General features: G+C 40.7%; 1 protein-coding gene across 1 annotated transcript in view; it reads left to right on the top strand.

Annotated features, from left to right (window-relative positions):
- Positions 1–20,332: 20,332 nt before the first annotated feature.
- Positions 20,333–23,927, top strand: part of SPTLC3 (serine palmitoyltransferase long chain base subunit 3) — a 134,447-nt gene continuing 130,852 nt past the window's right edge. Inside the window, exon 1 of the mRNA XM_008703358.2 lies at positions 20,333–20,645. Coding sequence (XP_008701580.1) covers positions 20,529–20,645 — 117 coding nt within the window. The 5' untranslated portion in view covers positions 20,333–20,528. The remainder of the gene's footprint in view (positions 20,646–23,927) is intronic.

Raw genomic sequence — 23,927 nt, 5'->3', positions numbered from 1 at the left:
AAGAAAGTATAATGGCCGTTGCCAGGGGCTGGGAGGGGATGTAGAAGGTGGGGAGTTACTATTCAATGGGTATATAGTTTCAGTGAAGCAAGATGAGTAAGTTCTAGAGTAAGTTCTAGTAAGTTCCACAGGACAACATTGTGCTTATAATTATACTGTAGTGTACACTTTACTAAGAGAGTAGATCTCATGCTATCTGTTCTTACCACAATAAAAAATGTATTAAGCATGGGTCCTTTTAGGACAACTCCTTCTTACAACCTAAAATATTGGAATGCTGAATTCCAAAGTGATTTGCAAATAAACATTGAGAACTAAGCTTTATCATGACTTAAGGACAATGTGTGTGGGATATTTGGGGGAACAGTGGGAGGAAGTTCAGATCAGATGTTCCCTGAGAACAGTAACTCCTCTTTTTCTGTCATTTGGGCACTTCATAACTCAGTGTTATGTACGACGTAAGTCCGTGTCCTATGCTTTGGAGGGTGAAGAAGCAGAAATCAGGTCAAAGTTTTCTCACCTGAATAATAAACACTGAAAAAGAAATGCAGGTTAAGAAAAAAACCAACCAAGGTTGAGCGCCTAGGTAACAATTTGCCTGGTGCATGAACAATGCTCCAGCAGTGCTCTTGGCTGACTACATGAGGTCCTTGGTCGGACAGTATTTTGGCAAGAGGAACATGTGAATCTTAGGACCATTGCTTGCAATAGACCCTGAGGGCCAAAGTGCTCTCTCTGGTCTCTTAATGGTTCCTATACTGTACTTGCTGGAGGACTAAGAGCTCTTATAGCAACTTTCACCACGAAGCAGATGGTTTCTGGGGACAAGGCTGATGGGAGCCCTGCCCCTTCAAAAAAGCAAGTTTGGACAATGCGAACAAGGTTGAGAACTGGGGAATGCCAGAGGTCACATCTGGATACTGGTCTAAGTTTCTGCCCTGCCCCATTCCAAGTAAACAAAGGAAGGAGTGCCAGCGTTTCACCAACTGAAGTGGGGCTCAGATATTTGTGGGTGTCGGAAATAAGGGATGCTTCTCACTCTCACTTGATGCCATGACATCGTTCTTAGATAGCGTTTACGAAAATGTCATATTTAGTGGAAAAATTAAAGATGCTATAAATTCTAGTTTTAAAAATAAAACATTAAAAATAGTTCTCATAAGCACGAAAATGAGCGTTCTATAAAATGGATATTGATCACTGGTTTTCCCCTTATTTTAGAAGTGTTTGTATTCACGGAACTGAGCAAGAAAAATCATATGTAGACTCTAAATGCCGTTTGGTATTAGATGAAATAGCCTCATTAGTAATAATTCTATACCTAACAGTTTGTGATGTCAGAAAACTTATTTTTTTTTAAAGATTTTATTTATTTATTTGACACAGACAGCCAGCGAGAGAGGGAACACAAACAGGGGGAGTGGGAGAGGAAGAAGCAGGCTCCCAGCAGAGGAGCCCGATGTGGGACTCGATCCTGGAACGCCAGGATCACGCCCTGAGCCGAAGGCAGATGCTTTAACGACTGCGCTACCCAGGCGCCCCAAGAAAACTTATTGATCAGTATTCAAATATAAGTGCTTTGGGAAAATCATTGGCTTAAAAAAATATCTTTTTTATTAAGTTCCTTTTCAAAAATTATGCGATAACATCTACTCAAATTCACAGAGGTAAAGATACGTTATGAAAAAGCTAATATTTGCCCAGGTAACCAGAATAATTTCACATAATTCTGAATGCCCAAGTGTGTATGATGTTTTATAATAATTTTACAAAACAGATTTGTATTATTCACATTAGTCTTCAATTGTTTCTTCTCACTTAGCAACCATTCACGAGTGTGCCGCTGAGTCAATCTTAGAAATCTCAGTCACTCCGTACGATAGCTTCAACCCTTTCATTGATGGATGTGCCACGATTTGTCCAATCATTGCATAGCTAATGAGCATTCAGGTTGTTCTCAGGTGGGCTTGCTTGCTTGCTTGTTTTTCTGCTACAAACAATGCTGTGACAAACTGATAATCTGGTACACAGATCTTTGAGTCCTAGTACTTTTATTTGCATGGGGTGGATTTCTTTTCTTCCTTTGGATTTAATTTTTTGATTACGATATGTTAGTCACCATACAGTACATCATTAGCTTTTGAACCTGGGGTAGATTTCTACAAGCAAGATTGTTGGTCAAGGGCACATGCATTTTTATTTTACCAGTGAATGCTTGCTTGTTTTCCAGAGGCTGTAGCAGTGTTATGCCCACCATCGATATACGAGAGTACTCATTTCCTTGAAGCATTGCCAACATGGAGGTGGCGGTACTTTTTTGTCATCCTCATAGCCGTTGGGTGACTTTTAGATTAAAAAAAAAAATAGGTTTGTGATTTCTTTTTGTACTCTAAAAGTCCTGACTGTACTGTTATAAAATGTTCGTTTTAAATAGAAAAGCTTACATGTTCTTATTTTGCCCATTGAATTTTTATTACAGTAACAATTTCGCAACATAACAGATAAAGAAAGCAACCAACATCACTCCATAGCTATTTTTCCATTTTAGTCCATGTGCATTTGAGTTTTATGAAGACTAGGTTCTGTATACTGCCATTTTACACTTCCAATTTTTACTATACATTACAAGATAAATAATTTCCTTGTTATTATAGAATCTTCCTTTTTAACAGCTGCTTGCTCTTCCATGGTTTGTGTCTATACGCTAATTAATGCTTCATCTGTTATTGAGTCTCTGACATCCACGAAGCTATTTCTGGTGTAATAATTACAGATAACCGAAGTGACAATATTCATCAATATAAAATAATTCCTCTTAAGCAGATTTTCCTTGGATAAAATTCCAAGAACAGAATAGAACAAACATGTTAACAGATCTTGAGACATAGAACAAAATTATTTTCCAAAAGTATGGTCCCTAGTTATCCAGGCACATTACCCTTATGCAAGACATTGAAAGATTTCTAAATAAAGACACAGCAATCCTTATTTTTAATGAGCTTTTTGACATTTTAAAAGCACTCTGTGCTTTTCAGATATAATGGTTATCCTTGGGGAAGGTAATGACAGGAAGGGGGAGCAAGTGAGGTTCTGGGCCCTGGTTATGTTCTGCTTCTTGATGTGGGAACTAATGAGTCAGAGGTATTTAGTTCGTGAAAACCAGAAGTGCAGTACACTTAAGATCTGAGCACTATCTCTATGTGTATTATAGTAAATGTTCAAGAAATGCGTTGCAGCAATTTCATGGGAATGTCTGTTGCGCTGCAGAAAGACATATGAACAATCTGGAACATTTTGCCAAGTACCATTTTGGACTGAAATTGGGTATCCAAATATGCTCACATATTTTGCTATAAACCGTCAATGATGTTCCAAAGCACCAAGTCTATGGGTGTTAGAAAATCGCTCCAAGTCCCAGATGATCAAACATTCTTTGTTTTCTACGCTTCGGCAGCAGTCTGACAGTGGCACTGTTGGGAAAACTAGGTCAACCTGGAGCTTATTGTTGCTCAAAATAAACTTTGAGGATGTCAGCTGGTGACAGGGCCCAGGGAAGTTGTGATTGACCTGAGACACACAGTTAACTAGTGGCAGAACTGGAACTGAACCCAGGCCTTGAGTTTACCCATAGTAGGGCTTTTCCTAATGTAGCAGGTTGCCTTCTCTCCAGCCTGAGATAAGCATCAGACAAGACAGAGGGCACGTTTGATGAGCACTGGGTGTTATATGTAACTAATGAATCATTGAACACTACATCAAAAACTAATGATGTACTATACAGTGGCTAACCGAACATAATTAAAAAAAAATAGTTGTTGATTAAAGTCTTTCTCTGGTTTTCCATGGGACCTGTTGTAAGTTCTCTAATTCTGTATTTCGTCCTTCCCCCAGGCATTCCCGACTCTGCTTTTTTAGAACTTTTTTTTTTTTTTACATGCTCTTATCCTGGAAAAACTACGTACTTTTACACTTTGCACCTGTTGCATTCTTCACCTAAAAGGTCCTCCTGTGTTCAGTCCTTTGTACATATAACCTCATTTAAAATATCCCACACAGCAGTCTCAGAAAGTAGGTCTTACAAACAAAGGCTTATCCAAGAGCACAAAGATACAGACTTTTCACCCAGTTCTGTTTAATTCCAAACCGCTTATCTAAACCACTCCTCCCTGCTGCCTCTGTTCTTGCATTCATAGCAATTTTGAGTCTTGATAGTTGCGTGCATGTTTGCATAGGCAGTGTCTCATTTACCCTTCTTTACAACCTCTTGAACCAAGCATTATTTTTGTGTCCCTTTACAGATGAATAAATGAAAGCTTAGAAAGGTGAAGTGACTTGCCCAAAGTCACACCATAATTATAATCCACACCACATAATTTAATCCCTGATTCAACATTAGCTTTTAGGTAATTACATAAATATTTATTGAAGACTTACTTACAGAGCATTAAATTGGATACCTGGGAATTAGAGAGATTGTTCATAATTGCTTCCTGTGTTAGATATATCTGTTCTGTCTGGTTTATAAGCTTCTACCCAGAATAGAGCTCATCCTGCTGGTAACAGCCTCCATATGCTTAGCCCAGCCTGGGGCCCAGAATCACTAAATACATATTATTAGACTGATTACCTTAGGATTTTCTCATCTTGGCTGCCAGGATAACCAGATGCCAAACAGTCACCAAACATTCTTATCCTGTGGCTGATTCCAAGGTCATTCATCTCCTGGTCACCCTGATTTCCTTTGTTAAGAAAAAAATTCCATTTTATTTTAAGAAAAGATTTTTTTTCTCAGACTAGCTGTAGGCAATAAGAGGGAATCGCAACCTCCCCAAAACATATAGAAAATCACTGAGTGGTTTGACCTTAGGAATTCTTCCTTAAAATGATGGTAAACATATCAATTTCCAGGAAAAATATAAAATGAATTTTTAAGCATTAACAATTCAAAAATGCTTGAAATCCTATTGAAGAATTAAGTTCAATGGCACAAAAGCACAAATGAAAAAGAAAAGCAGACAAATTAGACTTCGTCAAAATTAAAAACTTTTGGTGACAGATGATGACTGTACTCATTGTAGGGAGCACTGAGTAGTACATAGAATTGTCAAATCACTGTGTTGTACACCTGAAACAATATAACATTGTGTGTCAACTATACTTCAACCAAAAAAGAGATTGTTTTGTGCTTCAAAGGTTACCATAACAAAAGTAAAAAAGACAATCTACAAAGTGGGAGAAAATATTTGCAAATCATATTTGTGAGAAGGGATTTATATCTAGAATATATAAAGAACTCCTACAATTTAACAATAAAAAGACAACCCAATTAAAAAATGGGTAAATGATCCGAATAGATATTTCTCCAAAGAAAACATATACATGGTCAACAAATACATGAAAAGATATTCAATATCAGCCATCGTGGAAATGCAAATTGAAGCCAGAGTGAGATACTACCTCATACTTTCTAGAATAGCTATAACCAAAAAGACAGATAATAACAAGCAATGATGAGGATGTGCAGAAACTGAAACCCTGGGCAGAAATTGAAACCTTCTCACACTGCTGGTTGCAAGGTAAGATGGTTTTTAGAAAACAGTCTGGTAGGTGCAAAAAATGGTTAAACAGAGTTAACAAATGGCCCAGCAATTCCACTACTACATATATACCCAAGGGAAACGACAATATATTTTTTACATAAAAATCTGCACACAAATGATCACAGCAACATTACTCATAATAATCAAAAAGCAGAAATAATACAAATATTCATCAGCTGATGAATGGATAAACAAATGTAGTGTATTATATGTATGTGATGGAATATAATGGAGTATTACTCAGCCATTAAAAAGAATGAAGCAGTGAAAGAAGCCATTGACAAAAGGACATATATTGTGTGATTCCGTTTATCTGAAATGTCCATAGAAAGTAAAACAATAGGGACAAAGAACAGATTAGGGCTTTAGTGCTTGTCTACCTGAGGACAAATGGGGGAAGGAGGAGATTGAGGGACCATGAGGAGTGACTGCTAATGGTATAGGATTTCCTTTTTGGGTAATGAAAACGTCCGAAATTGTGGTAATTGCACAACTCTAAGTAGAGTAAAAATCATTGAATTGTATCCTTTAAATGAGTGAATCATATGGTATGTGAATTATATATTAAAAACATTGTTAAATAAAGAAATAAAATGAATAAAGTTCAGTCTGGGAAACTCCAGAACATTGGAAGAAAATATTTGATGACATATCCCTGCATTAAGAACAAGTTATGATGCCATTCATGCACATCTTAGTTGTGGTCCGTTTCTGTGAATTTTTCCATCTGTCATTATGTATGCGTGATCTCTTCATAGTATCACACCAATATGGCAAGAACTAGAAACCAACTAGTTGGGAATGGAATGAGGGAAAGTTGTCAGGTTCCCGCAACTGGAAAAACAGGTTGAATATAGATTTGGTTATGTCACCAGCTGAAGTTTTGGGGACTAGCTCACTCACAAGGAGAAAAACACTAGCCATTTAGAAAGGAAGATGGTGTGATTAAATGCGTCAACCAATATCTTCTGCAGATTTCACACATGTGGTTACTGGGAAACCAACACTCTATGCAGAGGTCAAAACCAGTTAAAATACAACCCCACCTTTCCCACCTCCATGCATAGTAGATTGAATTCATCATGATGTGTGTGTGCATGTTGCCCATGTCAGAAAAAAGATGTGGGGCAAAAGGTAATGTATTCTCCAATGTTCATAGCAGCATTGTCCACAATAGCTAAATCGTGGAGCCGAGATACCCTTCAACAGATGACTGGATAAAGAAGCTGTGGTCCATATATACAATGGAATATTACTCAGCTATCAAAAAGAACGATTTCTCAACATTTGCTGCAACATGGACGGCACTGGAGGAGATAATGCTAAGTGAAATAAGTCAAGCAGAGAAAGACAATTATCATATGGTTTCTGTCATCTATGGAGCATAAGAACTAGGAAGATCGGTAGGGGAAGAAAGGGCTAAAGAAAGGGAGGGGTAATCGGGGAGGGGAGTGAAGCATGAGAGACTATGGACTCTGAGAAACAAACTGAGGGTTTCAGAGGGGAGGGAGGTGGGGGAATGGGATAGGCTGGTGATGGGTAGTAAGGAGGGCACGTATTGCATGGTGCACTGGGTGTTATACACAGCTAATGAATCATCGAACTTTACATCAAAAACCAGGGATGTACTGTATGGTGACTAACATAATATAATAAAAAATTTTTTTAAAAAAAGGTAATGTATTCTGATACTAGTGGTAACAATTTTAAGGTTCTATAAAATGAATGTTGTCCAGAAATAAAAGCAAAGAAATAATTACATGCAATTATATGGGAAAATCTCACAATCACAATGTTGAGCAAAAGAAGTCAGATATGAAGGAATACATTCTTCATGATTTCACTAACATAAAGTCAGAAAGAAGCCAAACTTATCTGTGCCGTGGAAAGTAGGGGTAATGGTCACCCTTGGGAAAGTCATAGCTGGGGGAGCATGAGTGAGATTCTGAGGTGCTGGTAATGTTCTCTTTCTTGCTTGAACAAAGGGTCCACATTTCCATTTTGTATCGGGCGCGCAAAGTAGGTGGTTAGTTCTGCTCTTAGGTGTACTCATATTTACTGCCTGGAAATTCAAGAAAAAATGTTTCTGGCAGCTTTGTAAAGTATCATGAATCATGGGTTCAGAGCAGGGGGAAAAAAAAATCAAGAGAAGCCAGTCTGAAGAAAGCAAGAATTCTTATAAACATTATACAAGTATTCCAGGAATGGTACCATTCAACTTTGAACCACACCTTCCTTTTGGTTTGGAGAAGAAAGAAAAAGGAAAATAATAAAGATGAACTGATCAATTTTGTACCCAAATACCACGTTGACAGAAAATGTTATATTTTCCCCCAGTTTTAGTGAGATATAATTTATATACATCGCAATACGAGCTTTAGGTGCACAGCATAAGGGTTTGAATTACATATATTGTGAAATGATGACTATAAGAAGTGTCATTAGCATCTATTATCTCCTAGAGATACAATAAAAAGAAAAAACAGAAAAAGAAAAATTTTTTTCCTTTGGTAAAAGTCATAGGATCTACTCTGTTAACAACTTTCCTATATATCGTACCCCAGTGAAACTCTAGTCATCATGTTGTACTTACTTTCTTACTATTTGTTTATCTTGTAACTGGAAGTCGGTACCTTTTAATCACCTCCCTATAATTCCCCATCCTCCCACAATCTCTGACAACCACAAATGTGATCTCTTTTTCGGTAAGTTTGGGTTTTTGTTTGTTTAGATTCCACATATAAGTAAAATTACACAGTATTTGTCTTTCTCTGTCTGATTTCACTTCACATAGTACCCTCCAGGTTCATCTGTGTTGTTGCAAATGACATTGCCTTGTAAAACATTATTTCCTATGCTCTTCTCTTCCCCCGCCAAGGAGAAGAAAAATTTATTTGATCTCACATTACTAATTAAATGTGATGCCTCATTTATTACTTTTCTGAAAACTGTTGCTTAGGTCTTTTAATCTGATGGGTATTTTTCATTTTTCATTTTATACATCCGTGGTGGATTGGTGATTGTTAGACACTGTTAGACATATCATGCTAAACCATAGATTTCTTGATGCAACTGTTGTCTGTTTTCCGATGTCCTACAGGCCACCCGCTGTAAATTAAGGATGCAAAAGCTATTAGCTGGCCAATTTTTGTATCTCACCAAATGTTCCTTTGAATTTAAACCTCCAAAGTTAACATTTTCCTTTTTCTCGAAAAAGCTTAAAATGAGGACCATAATGTCTCCCAATACTTTTAATTTTATGGGAGGACTGTGTAGTCCTGAGCTATTTTGACTTTAAAATGCATCAAAGTAATGCAGGATATAGGAGTTTAAAGCAAGTACAATATTTATTAAAAACACAGCTATGTTATGTAGTACTTTTAACAATCTGGGAACTACAAATTAAAGAAGTTATTCTCTGAGCCTCAGTTTTTAATGTGTAAAATAGAAATCTGATGACCTATCATTGTGAAGATTATTTTGAAGACTACATGAAATGTGACAAATCCTGAGAAACTATTTGGAACATCGCTGATGGATCTAACACTTCGGTGGCAATTTAGATGCCAAATGACGAAAGTAAAATGTTCAAAATGTAAAAAACCTGACTTTCAAATATAAAACACATATGAAAGGTTTTATGCACCTTTTTAGTTAATTCATCAACAATAATATGCTAAGACTGGGCCAAAGGAGAATTTGAAGAACAGACATATACATTTCGATGTAGATAGATATAGCGAGAAAAACAAGAATGCAGACATTAACATTCTAATAAAATGGATAATGTCCTCTAAGGCAATAGAATTTAATGTTTGGGGATATCTTTTCAAATTGGCAGGAATCAATTATATCTTTACCAGGCAAAATGCATTTGCATTGCTTTTCACAAGAATCATTAGCATTTCTACCAGTTTTCTACACATCAAGCCTACAGAACTGTAAAACAGTCAACAGAAAATCAATCGAAAGGTGCATGCTCTTACAGAATCAGATAACCCCCAAGAGTTCACTGGACCGAGTGCACTCCAAATGAAAGGACATTTTGTTATTTCTTTCGTCCATTTCCAAGTCATGCAGGTACCTATAGTGCACGTGTATGTGCGTGTGCGTGTGTGTGTGTGTGTGTGTGTGTGGAGCTGGATGGAAACAATTTGAAATGCCTAAGCTCATGCACATTCATTTCCAATGCTATAGTGGGACAATACATTTGCTTTCTTTCTTTGTATGTGCCTATATGTCATGAGGAAGATAGGTAGGTAGGTGAATTATTGTTGTAGAATATTATTCTTTTTTTTTTTTAAAGATTTTTAATTTATTTATTCGACAGAGATAGAGACAGCCAGCGAGAGAGGGAACACAAGCAGGAAGAGTGGGAGAGGAAGAAGCAGGCTCCCAGCGGAGGAGCCTGATGTGGGGCTCGATCCCAGAACGCCGGGATCACGCCCTGAGCCGAAGGCAGATGCTTAACCGCTGTGCCACCCAGGCACCCCTGTAGAATATTATTCTAATATAGTAACTGGCAGGCACATTCTCCTCCTCACCCCTCAGCCTAGCTGTTCAGCTGCCCTATTCTCATTGAGCCAGGAGGAGGAAGTTACAGAACAGTACAGAGAGGAAGAAAAATAACCTGCTCTGGACTCTTGTGTTCCAAAAGGGAAGACCCTGGGGAGCACAAAAGATTCACATGAGTGGCAGCAGCAGGTCTGAGAAAAGAGGGATGTCCTGGGGGACTAGAAAAGAGATGCTTCCAAGTTGGGAAGAGGGAAATCAGAAGAGAAGTCCTGAGAGTAGAGACACAAGTCAAAGGCAGTGGGAGGGGCTTGCCCTGCTCCCCAGGCAGTGCTCCTTAGAAGAGGGAAGAACCTGGAGAGAGAATAGCTACAGAGGGAATCTCGGTGGATAGGACCACAGGCAAACTTGTAGGGATCCCTGATTTCTAACCTGGCAAGGAAAGAGGAGTTGGGCTCCTGTGCCTTCCCACATGGCACAGAGGAAGCACAGAGAAATCCACTCAAGCTGAAGGGGGCAGAAGTGTAGACTGAGGTGTTCTGTAGCATACGTCAATGACCAAAGTTACTGTTATGCTTCAAGCCTTCTGTCTCCAGAATAATCTGTGTTTGTGAACGTCCCCCATAGCTAGACTGATGGACTAGTATTATCTCAAGCACCTGATGGAATGGGAGTGGGTCCTCAAGATTAAATTCTCAGAAGAGTTTTTTTGTTTTGTTTTGTTTTGTTTTGTTTTGTTTTGTTTTGTTTTGTTTTGCATAGCTGAGCCGTGGGCTGTGATTTATGTGTGCTATGTTTTAGATTGCTCTACTTAGAAAGATTCAGCCCTCTGGCAGGTCCAGTGCTCATCATCAGCTAGGATCCATAACACTGAACCTCTTCTTGTCAATATCAGAAAGGCTCAGCCACAAGCCCCTTGGAAGCTTAGAAAATTTTTCCATCGCAAGGTAGTAGGTTTTACCTCCAGTGTCAGACCACCCCAGGATGGGTTTATCCTTTAAGTGTATGGAATGAGGTGGGCTTTTTAAGCTATACTGTGCACAGCAGGGGTTCAAAGTAACTCAGTCACACTTAGGAGTCCAAATGAACCGCCTAGCAAATTGAGAGACAGGCTACGTAAATGTCTCTCGCTGATCCTTTGCACGTAAGAAACTTAGAAATAGATTTTAAACAACAAGGCTAAAAGCACTTTATGAATATTTTTTGACCACCTCTGCTTTTTACCTACATGGTTTCCACGGTGATGTGGCTAAAATTATATTCCCACGAACACAGGAAAGGTTACCCTGGGTCAAGCTATCGTCCATCTGTGGCTGAGGTGGCTTAATGATTGTCACAGATAGATGGCATTTCCTAGTATCCCTTGAAGATAAGGGTGGCCAAGGGACTGACTTGCAGCAATGGAAATAGGAAGAAGTGGTATGTTCCACTTCCACACCTGGACCATAAAATTCTCCCTCAGGCACTGCTCTATGACTTTTCTCCTTTGGTCAGGGAAAGGTGATGACCATAGCAGCTTTGGAACGCATGGTCTGAGATGACAGAGCCTGAGTTATTTCAGGGTAGACATCACACTGGAACTGGGTAATGTAATCTTTGCCAATGTCTGCCTCCCCTCCTGGTTTCTTGGGTGGAAGTTCTAAGAGGATCAGGATGACTTGGAGTTGCAGTCCCTCCTACTGAACTTTCTTGATGGGTGATCTTACATCCATTAAATTTACAGCTTGTCGTTTTGAACCTTTCTTCTTAGCTCCATAAATGTCATTACATCATCACTAACAATATTCATGGATTAAGGAGGAAGAGAGACTCTAAACTTTTGTACAATGTGCTTTCCGATGTTCTCTCATACAATGTTTATGATAGCCCTAGGAGACTGTTACTATCTTTTATAGATGGAAATAAATAAGCTTCAGAAAAACTAATTTGCCTAATCCCAGCAGAGCCAGTTATTCATACCACCCAGCCTGCATGAGACACATATTATTGAAACAAAAGTTGAGGCTGTTTCATTTGACAGAGAACATCCAGGCCACCACCTTTTTACAAGCCAACTGGGGGTTTTTTCCCCTCCTTTACTTGCAGGCGAATTAAAACTATGTGGCACATTTCCTGTAGCAAGTAAAGTATGAAGCATCAGGACATGTCTGTGCCAGGGGCATGGAGAAGAATATGTTTTAACCATGACATAAATACCTACCTGTACATGACTCATACAGGAATGGGACGAGCTATACTCACACACACACACACACACACACACACACACACACACACACACACAAAAGGAAAGAAACTATTTTGAAGTCAGAATGCTCTTGGCTTCATTCTTATCACATACTTGTGGTTTGGCACCAGCAACAAGAGCCTGGAGCCAAGCAGGCACCCTCCCTTGATGTTAGACGACTATGTAATATTACTGAGTCTCCGAGACTGAAGCTCTGCCCTTCCTTTTCCTGGACAAGTGTCCCTTGGGCAAGTAGATAAATGGCCTCTCCGGTCAGCAACATGTACTAGCTTAATCAATCCACATACTAACTCGGTCAATCCAACAGTCCACAGACCCCATTGAGTGCCTGCCTCTGCCTGACACAAGAAGGAATGCGTTAGGAGCATGTAGTAAATAGAGTTTTTCCTCTTCAGCCACAAGTGATTTAATTCCCCCCAAATCTTCTTGATAGGAAAATTCCCCATTAAACAGCTTGGAACCTTGAAGTTCAAACAAGCTTAAGGTTTGATAAAATTCATTCAGTTGTACCCTTAGGATTTGTGCGTTTCACTACATGTAAATTCTACCTTAAAAACAACAACAAGCCACCATGAGATAAGACTACACACTAGAATATAAGACTTTTTAAAAGACTGACCATACCAATCATTGGTAAGGATGTGGAGCAACTGGAATGTTCACGGTACGAACACTTGGAAAATTGTTTGTCAGTATCGCCCAAAGCTGAACACATGTACACTTTATGTCCCAGTGATTGCATTCCTAGGTACATACTCAAAATTGATGCATATATATGATTACTAAGAGATATATATGTATATATATATGGGGAGAGAAAATTCATGGTAGTAATAATATTAATAGCTAAAAACTAGAAACAACTCAATGTCTACAATAGAATGGATAAATGATGGTATGTTTATAAAATGTAATACTACATACCGGTCAGGGTGAACAAGTTGCTGCTACATGGAAAACTATAACATGGAAAACTCTCTTAAAGGCAATAATTGAATGAAAGAAGCCACACATAAAAGAATAATACACACACACACACACACACACACACACACACATATATACTGTATAATTCTGTTTATTTAAGATTAAGAGTCAGAACTGATCTATGGTGGTAAAAATCAATATGGTGTGTTCTTTTGGGGAGAAGAGAGTAATTCGGGGCAGGACATAAGAAGATTCTGTAGGCTAGACTGTCCTATTTCTCCATCTGGGTGATGATTCCTAGATGGAATCATCACTTTTTGAAAGTGACCACTCATTTTCTGATGATTCCTAGATGGAATCATCACTTTTTTTACTTTTTGAAAATCCATTGAGTCATACACATAGTGTATTACTTTTGTCTAAGTAATTAGACTTCAATCAAAAATTGCTATAAAGGGGCGCCTGGGTGGTTCAGTCCATTAAGCATCTGCCTTCAGCTCAGGTCATGATCCTGGAGTCCCAGGATGGAGCCCCCCATTGGGCTCCCTGCTCAGCGGGGAATCTGCTTCTCCTGCCCCTCACCCTGCTCTCTCACTCTCGCTCTTCCTCTCTCAAATAAATAAATAACATCTTTTTAAAAAATTGCTATAAAAAGGTTTGGGATATTCAACTTGAGGAATAAGCCCATGAAAGCCTTTACAAAAACACATCTACTATATTCCTTTTTTAAGAAGAGTAATAAACTAAATTAAGTGACCCTCTGTGACTCTTCATGTATTTTAAATGATCAGTAATAGGCAGGCAGGATAACGGCTTTCCAAAGATGACCATACCCTAGTCAGTGGAAACTGTGAATATATGACCCTACATGGCAAAAGGGATTTTGCAGATGTGCTTGAGGTTATTCTGAGATTATTTTGGATAATCCAGACAATCTAATCATATTGATGTGGTTTTGGGATATCCGTGAAGTGAGGTCTGGAGCCGGCAACCAAGAAAGAATTCTTGAGGTGTCTTTGGTGCAAAATGGTGGTTTATTAAAGAATGGGAACAGGACCCATGGGCAGAGAGCAACCCTGCTGTCCTGGGGCTGTGAGGGGTAGCTAATTATAGAGAATGGGGTTGGAGGAGGTAAGGAAGCAGGGAGATTGAGAAAGCACTTTCACATGTTAAAGAAGACTCACAGGATACGGGAGGCCTTGCCATTGTCAAGTTAAGATTGTTTTTCCCTCTAGCAAGGAATTAGCATTGAGATAGTTGGGAACTTCTGAGGAACATTATACTCTGCCAGCTTCAAGCATCTGTCAATGGGCTGCAGATTATAAGGACATTGAGTTGTATCTACGTTTCCTTCTGGAAGCTAGGTTATTGATAGAAGTGCTTTGTTTTTGTAGATCAGATCGCTAAGACATTTGTAAACTGAGGAAGACTCATGCCTGGCAGGATTGTGATCTCTATAAGTTAACTATTTGTTTTTCCTTTCCTTAGCTTCAGGGCAGCCGGGAGTGCCTGAGGAATGTCACATATATCCCATGGGGAGGGGGGGCGGTGTGTCAGCTCTGCTTTGTCCTCAGCTTGCCTTCTGTTCCCTCATCAATGTGATTTCTGGAAAGCAGACAACCTTTCCCGGGTGTGGTCAGCACTGATGTGCAACCAAAGAAAGGTGAGAGAGCTGCAAAATTGCTGACTTTGAAGATGGAGGAAGGAGGCCATAAGCCATGGAATGGAGGTGGCCTCAAGAAGGTAGAAAAGCCAAGGAAACAACTTCTCCCCTAAAGCCTCCAGGAAAGAATGCAACATGCTCATACCTTGATTTTAGCCCAGTAGGACCCATGTCAGGCTCTTGACTTACAGAACTGTAGGGTGATGAATTTGTGTTGTTACAGCCAAGTTTAGGAAAATTTGTTACCACAGCACTAGAAAACTAGTAGAGATAATGAGCATACAATTTCCATTTATCTTCCCTGGTTAGCTAGATACAGAAGAATTTTTCCCCCATCAAAGCTTTAGATAAAGGATAGATTAGTTTTACTTTTTATGCAAATATAACACATTTTCTGAGCCCTTTACTCATTGAAATGTTTAGTGCTTTTATGATGTTATAACTCAAATTCATGACTTTCCTTCTCCGACTAGGATTGGAGAGACTCTCTTTATATATGTCCCACAAACCTTTCCTATGGGAGACAGAAGAGTGCAGCTTTTCTGCTTCTCTTCCAAGTTTATTGAGGTTTAACTCAATAACCACATTAAGTTTGTCCATATGCTGTCTCTCTTAATCTTCAGGACAATCCAATATTGATCATTCAAAAGATACAATTGGATCTCTGATCAACAGATTGGTGGACTAACTGGGGCTCATTTGTCCTTGTTTAAGTTCCCCAAACAGGCTCTGAGACAAGGATTTGGGTGCAAGCATTTATCTGGAGGGTGCTTCCAGAAAGCCTGGATAAGTAGAACTATGAAGGGAGGGAAGCTAGTACTAAATGTTTTCTTGAGAAGCTTACTGCCGAAGGTAATTGGGACGCAGTACCACTGGGGCGACTCGAGAGACTATGGACACACCTCAGAATTGTTCCGTAGAGAAGAACAACACAGGCATTTATGCACCAACTCTTGCCCTTCATTGGTTGAGGGAAGTGAGTCCCCGGCATGGCTAGCCACACTGCACAAACAGAGCACACCCGACGATCAGAGAACCCGTGAAGAGCAGACAGACACAGGAAGAGGCCAGCACGCAAGAACGGTCTGTTGGGGCCGGGTTATAGGAAAGGCTCTGGAGTACTTCTGAGAAGTACCTAGTTTTATGTTTAGAGAGTCTCAACCCTGAAAATCCTGAGGGGCGGGGTGTTGAAAATCTGGGGGAGGGTTGTTGAAGTATAGTTGACACAAAATGTTAACATTACAATGTTACGTTAGTTTCAGGTATACAACATAGAGATTCAACATCTTTATATATTATGGTATGCTCGCCACAAGTGCAGCTACCAGCTTTCACCATAAACGCTATTACAATAACATTGACTATATTCCCTATGCTGTGCCTTTCATTCCCATGACGTATTCATTCCATAACTCAAGCCCGTACCTCCTACTCCCTTTTACCCATTTTGCCCTTTCCCCAAACCCTCTCCCCTCTGTCAACCATCAGATTGTTCTCTGTATTTATGGGTCTGTTTCTGCTTTTTGTTTGTTTATTCATTTGTTTTATTTTGGGGCGTTTCACATGCAAGTGATATCATAGGGTATTTGGGTTTCTCTTTCTGACTTATTTCACTTAGCATAATAAGTTTGGGGTTTTCTTTAAACAGATGTTTTTTCACAGCCGAAGAGTCCAGACACCTATAGGTTGGGGGACGCACCTGCTCTTTGCTGGGGGCATTCTGAAGGTAACTGCAGCTCCAAAGACTCAGGAACACCACTCCCCGGAGGATGATATAAATGAAGAAAAGCAGAATTACTCCAATGTTGCTGACTTTGGAACAGTAGTCATCAATAATGGGGTTTTCCAACTTCAAACAGCGTTGCTGTTCTATTAGCCAATGTTTCAAACGAAATAAATAAAAAAAAAAAAACCCAAACTGACACCTGCCATCTCTAACATTAGTATTTGGTCTTCTGATGTTATGGTATTTACAACCTACTGATAAGAAAACCTTTGGATCTGAATTATCTCAACACTGAAAATTTTCTAGACTGAATTCTTCAGGAAATTTAAATACTTCTCCGTAGAGGAATGCCAGGCTATCAACTCCCAGGAGGTATTGAGATGTCCTTTGATCTTGACACCGATTTAATAGACGTAGGATTTTCATGAATCAGGAAAGCAAAATAAAAATTTATTTCTGAATTGGCTAATTCAATAAAATGTCTCAAACCATAACAATTTCTGTTATTTCTCTTCATAGTGGTCGATGGTTGTCTGAAGGAGAGCTAGCTAGCATGGTGTGCGGGAAAGGGACTTGCTCCAGACCCAGACATTCTAGCCTGGGTTCACGCCTGCTTCCGCCATATACCCCTGTGGCTTTGGAAAGTCACCAAACTTGTGGCAACTTTAGTTTTTGCATCAGCATCCAATACATAAGTAAAGATCAAGTCCCAGAGAATGGATAGAGTTCTAGACACTGTACAATTCTGACCATTCATTTTGCTCATTTCCTCCTTTCTCTGCCAACATTTTCAGAGCATATTACCAAGCCTCTGAACATCTCTTTCTTGCTTACTTCTGTAAGTAGGCATCTGGGCCAAAAATTCCCTTCAGAGAACACCATAAGGCCATGGTTAACTAATTTCATCTTTACCTTTAATACACGAATAGACAGGCTTCTTTTTATTTCACTAATGAGGTATCTTGAGTAGAAGATATGAAGGTGCAGCTAACTCTTGGTTCTGTGAGGGTGGAGACTGCTTTTGTCTCGTTTATTGTCGTATGGAAAGGCTTAACAAATAACCTAATATGTCGCAGTTATTCAAATATTTATTAAGTTTACTGGTTGATCTAAAGTGTACTTAGCTATTCAGAGACACCAAATCATACCCAGTATTTAATTGGCATTTTAGTGTTGATTGATGTCTTCGTATGTTCAGGCTGCCATAACAACATACTATCTACTGGGTAGTTTATAAACAACAAATTTATTTCTTACTGTTCTGGAGGCTAGAAGTCCAAGATCAAGGCACTGGAAAATTTGAGCCTACTCCTTAAATGACTATCTTTTCACTGTAACCTCACCTGGCTGAAGAGGCAAGGAAGCTCTAATGTCACTTATGAGGTCTCCCCCAACATGACCTAATCACCTCCCAACTGCCCCACTTGCTAACACCATCATCGTGGTGGTCATAATTCCAGCCTATGAATTTAGGGGAACACAAAATTCAAACCATAGCAATCAATGTCCTTAAACTCAAAGCTACGACTCAACTCAAAGAAACCTCCATACTTAAGTTTGATTGGAGGAACGATGAGTCACCACGATTACACATCCGCTGTACCTGACGCTAAATGGTTAATGTGTTGAGATGATTTTGTGCAAATAACAATTCACATATCCCAACACGGCAAGTAAAGTAGAAAAGTTTCAAGAGTGAGAACATGGAGTAAGTATTTCCTAAGGGTTGGTGGGTGATTACCTAATGTTGGAAATTGAGATGAAGGGGAAAAAAGTGATGCAGATCTCAGTTTTGTTTTAAGATGTTTTCTTTATATATGGTTTTTGTCCCCCTGTAAAAAGAAAATAAAGAAAAACAAAAAGAGGAGGAGGAGGCACAAGGGTAGGAAGAAAGAAAAAGGAGGAAATCCGAAATGCAAAAGGGAAGGAGAAGGAAGAAGAAAAGAAAGGGAGGTGGGATGGAAACATCTAATGTTCAGAATTTAGTTAGTTTTATCTTGAAATCTTTATTCCAAAAATAATCTTGTATGGGTCATTAGAGCTGGGTCAATATAACAGTGTCTTCTACTTGTCTTCCTAAGTAAGCTGGGGCAGTGAGGCCAGCAGTTATCAGTGTCCCTCCCTACTTTTTCATCTCCCTTTTGCATAAGTCTAGAAGGAAATAGCCAACACAAATTTAGCCCCTGACTCCCAGTGTAACAGCCGTGGAGGAGAGAGACCAGTGAAAAGCTCGTTCTGCTCCGATGACAAAGTTGGAAGAAATGCAGTAAAAAGTCTGAGCTTGAGACACAAAGGGGTGGACACACTTGGGATTAGCCCCATCCCATAATTTAGCCCAAGACCTTCTCTTATTCCTTTAGCTCTCCCTGGGGCAGAAAAAAAAGGCAACCCTCCTATGCAAATCAGGTTAGAAAAAACATTATCATCACCTCCTCCATAAGCCACATTTTCCTGGAAGGGAAACAAACCCCATCCGAGAGAGCTGAGAACCAAGCAATGAGGCTCTGACAACCAGGGCCGTCTCTGTTCTTCTGTTCTTGTTTTTTGCTTGTGTGTGTCTTTGTTTTTATCTACTGACCCAATAAATGGCTGGGTATTTTTTTTTCCTCTAAATGCCCAATGTTAAAGAAGCCTCATTCAGGGGAACCATAACGGTGGTCTTGGGGGGACTGAACAGGCTGTAAATGATTGACACTGTCCAACAAAGCATAATGCCATCTGATGGTGATAGGAGAACACAGACGCCTAATGCCCTGAGAATAAGAGTTAATGAGTAAACCACAGGTGTTCAGGACTGGGCACTCCAGTCACCATCTGCCTCACAACACCTGTGTCAGTAACAAACCCAAGCCACACTTTTCTTTTCCTGCTACTCCATTGGACATCAACCCACCAAAAATGTTCTGTCTCTTTTTAGCCGAAGAAACTGAGGCAAAAGGAGAGTAAATGGCTCTCCCAAAGTCACGTGATAAAGTAATGCAGCCTTAACAAGAAACCAAACATTCCGTCTCCCAGATTGGCGCGCTACCGGAATGCTTGATGAGTTAATGCCTCCCATTGTATCACTGGTTTTAACACCGGGTGGGTTCTGAATATTTTACTTTCTTGCCATTTTTGGGTTATGGTAAAATCCACATCACACAAAATTTCCCACTCTATCCATTTTTAAATGTACAGTTCAGTGGCGTTAAGTACAGCCACAGGGCTGTGCAACCATCACCGTCACCCACGGAACCAGCTGAAACTCTGTGCCCTTGAAACTGTAACTTCGCATTCTCCTCTCCCTCTGGGCAGTCCTGGCAGCCACTGCTGCGTGTTTTTTTACAGGGAAAAAAAAAAAAAAGTTGAGCTCGGTTTACAATCAAAAGTTGTAATTAGATCCAGGAGGGAGAGGGTGGGGGTAGACGTAAATTCGGAACTGACTACATGTAGGAGACAGGAGACCATGACTGGGTGGGTGGGTGGGTGGGTGGGTGTGTGTGTGTGTGTGTGTCTTTAAAAGATGCTCCACCCCCCAGCCCGCCTCCCCGCAGTTTGCCACTGGGGTTTTGCAGTCTCCTGATTTCCTCTTGCCCCCAAGGAGCCAGCATGGGCAATCTCCTTTGTAGTTTCAGAAGCAAGTCTGTTGCCCTGAAGGTCGCGGTCTGAGCCTCTGAGCCGTGCAGTCTAAAGGTAACCACTTGTTTTTCCTTTCAAAGATCTGCCCCAACGATAGGCTGGAAAGCCTGATTGGTAGGATTCCTTCAGGGGCTCAGCCCAAAGCGCTTCCTCCCATCCCCTCACCAACTTCAAAACCAAAGCTTGCCAAGAACCTCTGGAGGAAAACCTGCGTGATTCCATCATTTCACACAAATGGCTAATCCTGGAGGTGGTGCTGTTTGCAATGGGAATCTGCACAATCACGGGAAACAGAGCGACGGCTCACCGAGTGGAAACTGCGTGAAGAATGGGATCGTGAAAGAAGCCCAGGTAAGAGGCGAGCCCTCCCCCGTACTCGGAAGGACTTGGACATTTCCCTCTTTCTTTCTGATGCTGTTGGGAGCCGCCGGACTGCAAGTCCTTCCTGCGAAGTGTTTTGTGTGTTCTGACACTTGGGCTAATTTCAAAGGCTCGGCTATGAAAAAGTTGAGCTGTGGATTAAGGGGGAGCATATCTGCTCTGTCCAAGAGCCGACACACAGACCCGAGAGCCTTATATGCCCCGAAATACAAACATACCTACTAGTCTTCTGCTTTCTCCGGAGCATCTTAGGGGGCAAAGGGCCGAAGGCTCAGACCCGTCCGCCGAATGTGCATCAAACAGTCACAGCAGGCTGGAGTCCTCGGGCTTGGGCAGGGAAAGAGCAGGGATAGTGAATGTGCTGAGGTGATGTGGTGTGGGCGGCATTTTTTCCCCAGTACATGAGAAATGCCTCTCTGGCTGAAAGGCGAATTCTTTGCGCTGTTTAGGGGAGCATTGTCACAGCTTACAGCTTGATTTGGGGCCAGAGTCCTTCTTTGAAAGGACATCACAGGCATTCCGTTCTGAGACACTTCAGAAAGGGTGGCTTATTGTTCACACTGCACACAGGAACTAAACAGACTTTTCATTGTTTTCCCATTTGATACTTTTTTGTCTTTCTTGGCTCTTGGCTCTGACAGAATGTTTGATGGGGATGTACTGAGGAGGAGGAGGGACTTCGGAAAGGTTGTCAGTGTATTCCAAGAAGGAGCCCCCGTGTACCAGGTACCTGGAAAAAGACAGTGCCCTCCTTCTCACATAATGCCCTCTGCTAAAGCCGTACAGGTGAGCTCACCGGCTTCAGGAGCAAATTAGCATAGCCAAACAGGTGGCTTCAGTCTTGGGAAATGAGAAGCTCGGCAGGGAACCCGTGCAGTCCTGTATTACACATCCACCCCCTAGGAACCAGCATCCACCCAGGGAGAAGGTCATACTGTTCTAAGATCACAGGACAGGCAGAGCTAGCTGGGAGCCAGTCCATCACTCAGGGAATTAAATTCGTGCTTCCGGTTGGAAGAGGTGGGTGGAGAGGGGTGCTCTGCAACCTGGGGTGTGTGTGAAAGGCTGTGGTCCCAAAATGTATTCCCCTCTTAACAACAGGCGTTACTCTAGGCTTGGACGTGTCCACCAAAAACTCAGGCCTGACCTCTCCCAGCAGTGTCTCTGAAACCTATCACAATATGAAGAGAAACATTCAACTCCTGTCTTCTCCATGAGGACAACCCCAATAATATCCACCATCTATTTGTCAGTAAGTGTTCATTCAGACTGCTAACCACCCAAGAGGCTCCTTGCCCCTGAAATGTTGGGAACACTGGCCACACACCCACTCACCCTCTCGGCCAGTCTGACCCTAAGGCCTCTCATTTGGGCAGAAAGGCCTTCAAAGCCGTCCTTCTGTCTCTTTACTTTATCTGGGTTTTGTAACCACCTTCTAGCGTCTGAGGTTGGAAACTTAGCTCAATGGTTGTGACCACTCCTAAGTCAAGATGAAACTCAAGATCCTAAAGATTCATTACTAAGTACTCCTGTAGGATTGAAAGTACCCTTGGACATCAAGGCCTCTCTTAGGGCAGCAGAAAAGAGGAGGGCTGCTGTTGCCTTTTCCAACAGCTCGCTCTGTAGGGCCATCCAGAACCTGTTGGTTCAGATATATTTAGGTGTTACTAAATTGAAATTGGCTTCCACTGAAAGCCTCAGTTATGACTTGAAAAATGTTTTCCAGAAAGAGTAAACCCTGCTGAGATCTTGGTGCAGGAAGACAGACAAGGGCCTGTTTTGCCCTTGAGGAGGATGCAGTCATCTTTACTCCATGGTCTTCTGTCACTAGTTTTAGCACCTTTTGCTTTGGAGACCTTTCACCAACAGGTCTTAACCAAAACCCTTGCTAGTTGACAAGAGCAATTCATAAAGGCTTACAGATATCCTGGGCCAGTGGTCGTCCCAACACCTTCTGCCAGGCTTAAGGCTCTAGGAAGTAGGATCTAAGATTCGGTCAACTTCACCCAAAATCCCCTCACACTTTGTCGTCCTGCTTTGCAATCATACACCAATACCTCTGTTCCTTTTATGTGTCACGGGACCCTGTAGGACTCTAAACAAAGGGTTCTTGGTGTAAAAAAAAGAATATGAAAATTACCGTTAGGCACTCTCTCCAGACCCTCCTTCTCTTTGTTCCAATGTAGCCTGGTTTCGACACCCTTGCACTAGAGTCCAGCTCACTAGCCCAATCGCAAGGTTAGCAAGGGGGCAGACTCCTTCTGTCTGGAAAACCTCTAGTTCTTCTCTGGAGTTTTTTGGAGCTTAATCCTATTGCATGTTGTCGTCTCTTTAAACCCCACATGACCTGAGGATGCACTGATCCTTGGTTTTCATCCCTGATTAAGTCCATTTATTTGTTCACTTGGAGTATGACATCCTGTCTCTTACTTCTGACAGATGGAGCCTCAGTCAGTAACAGAACACTCGTGTCCTAAAGGATTTTTCTCTCTCCTCATGAGCATATCCACATAAATGATGGAAAGGCCCTTAACATCTTAACTCAGACTTGATATTTGCTATTGATTTATTTAATTCCCATAAAATTAATTGGGGATTACTGTTCACATAATTGCTTTTTCACTCCCACTCATTCCTGACCTGGCCATACCTTCGAATTAAGAAAGCCTGAAGCTGGGAGGTAGTCCTAGAGTCTTCATTGTTCTGAATACTGCATCGCCTCCAAGTTATCTTTTCATGGGATGGGGTCTGCATTTTTCCTTTATTACGTTGATCCTATAGGATCAAGGAAAACTGTTGAACTTTTCCCTAATCATTCCTTTCCTAGAAGACAAAAATATCTTGACATTAGAGTTATTCTAATTCACTGAGTTCTTGACCCTGAATGTTGTACTTTACAGAATGAGGTAGAGACAGCCTGAGCAGTAGTCTCTTATTCTACCATCTCTTCGTTCATGCAGTAGTATTTATTAAGAATCTGTTGTCCTTGGGACATATAAAGATGTACAGAAAAGGACCATTTAGCTATTAGGAGAAAGCTTATATTAAAATTGAACAATGAACACAGTAAGTTAAATTATGGCACAGGACAAGAGCTGTCACAAAGCAAGTATGATTTAAGGACAGATGAGTGGTACGGATATTAAATACCAGAAGTTCGGAGAGGAGGAAAACAGCATGTATCAATGGTGTGCTACATACCAGGACTCAGCTCAACACTTTACATAGAGATCGCCTAGACCCTCATTACAG

Source organism: Ursus maritimus, unplaced genomic scaffold (genome assembly GCF_017311325.1).
Source record: "Ursus maritimus isolate PB19 unplaced genomic scaffold, ASM1731132v1 scaffold_22, whole genome shotgun sequence".
Taxonomy (NCBI): Eukaryota; Metazoa; Chordata; class Mammalia; order Carnivora; family Ursidae; genus Ursus; species Ursus maritimus.
This window is presented reverse-complemented; position numbering and strand designations above follow the sequence as displayed.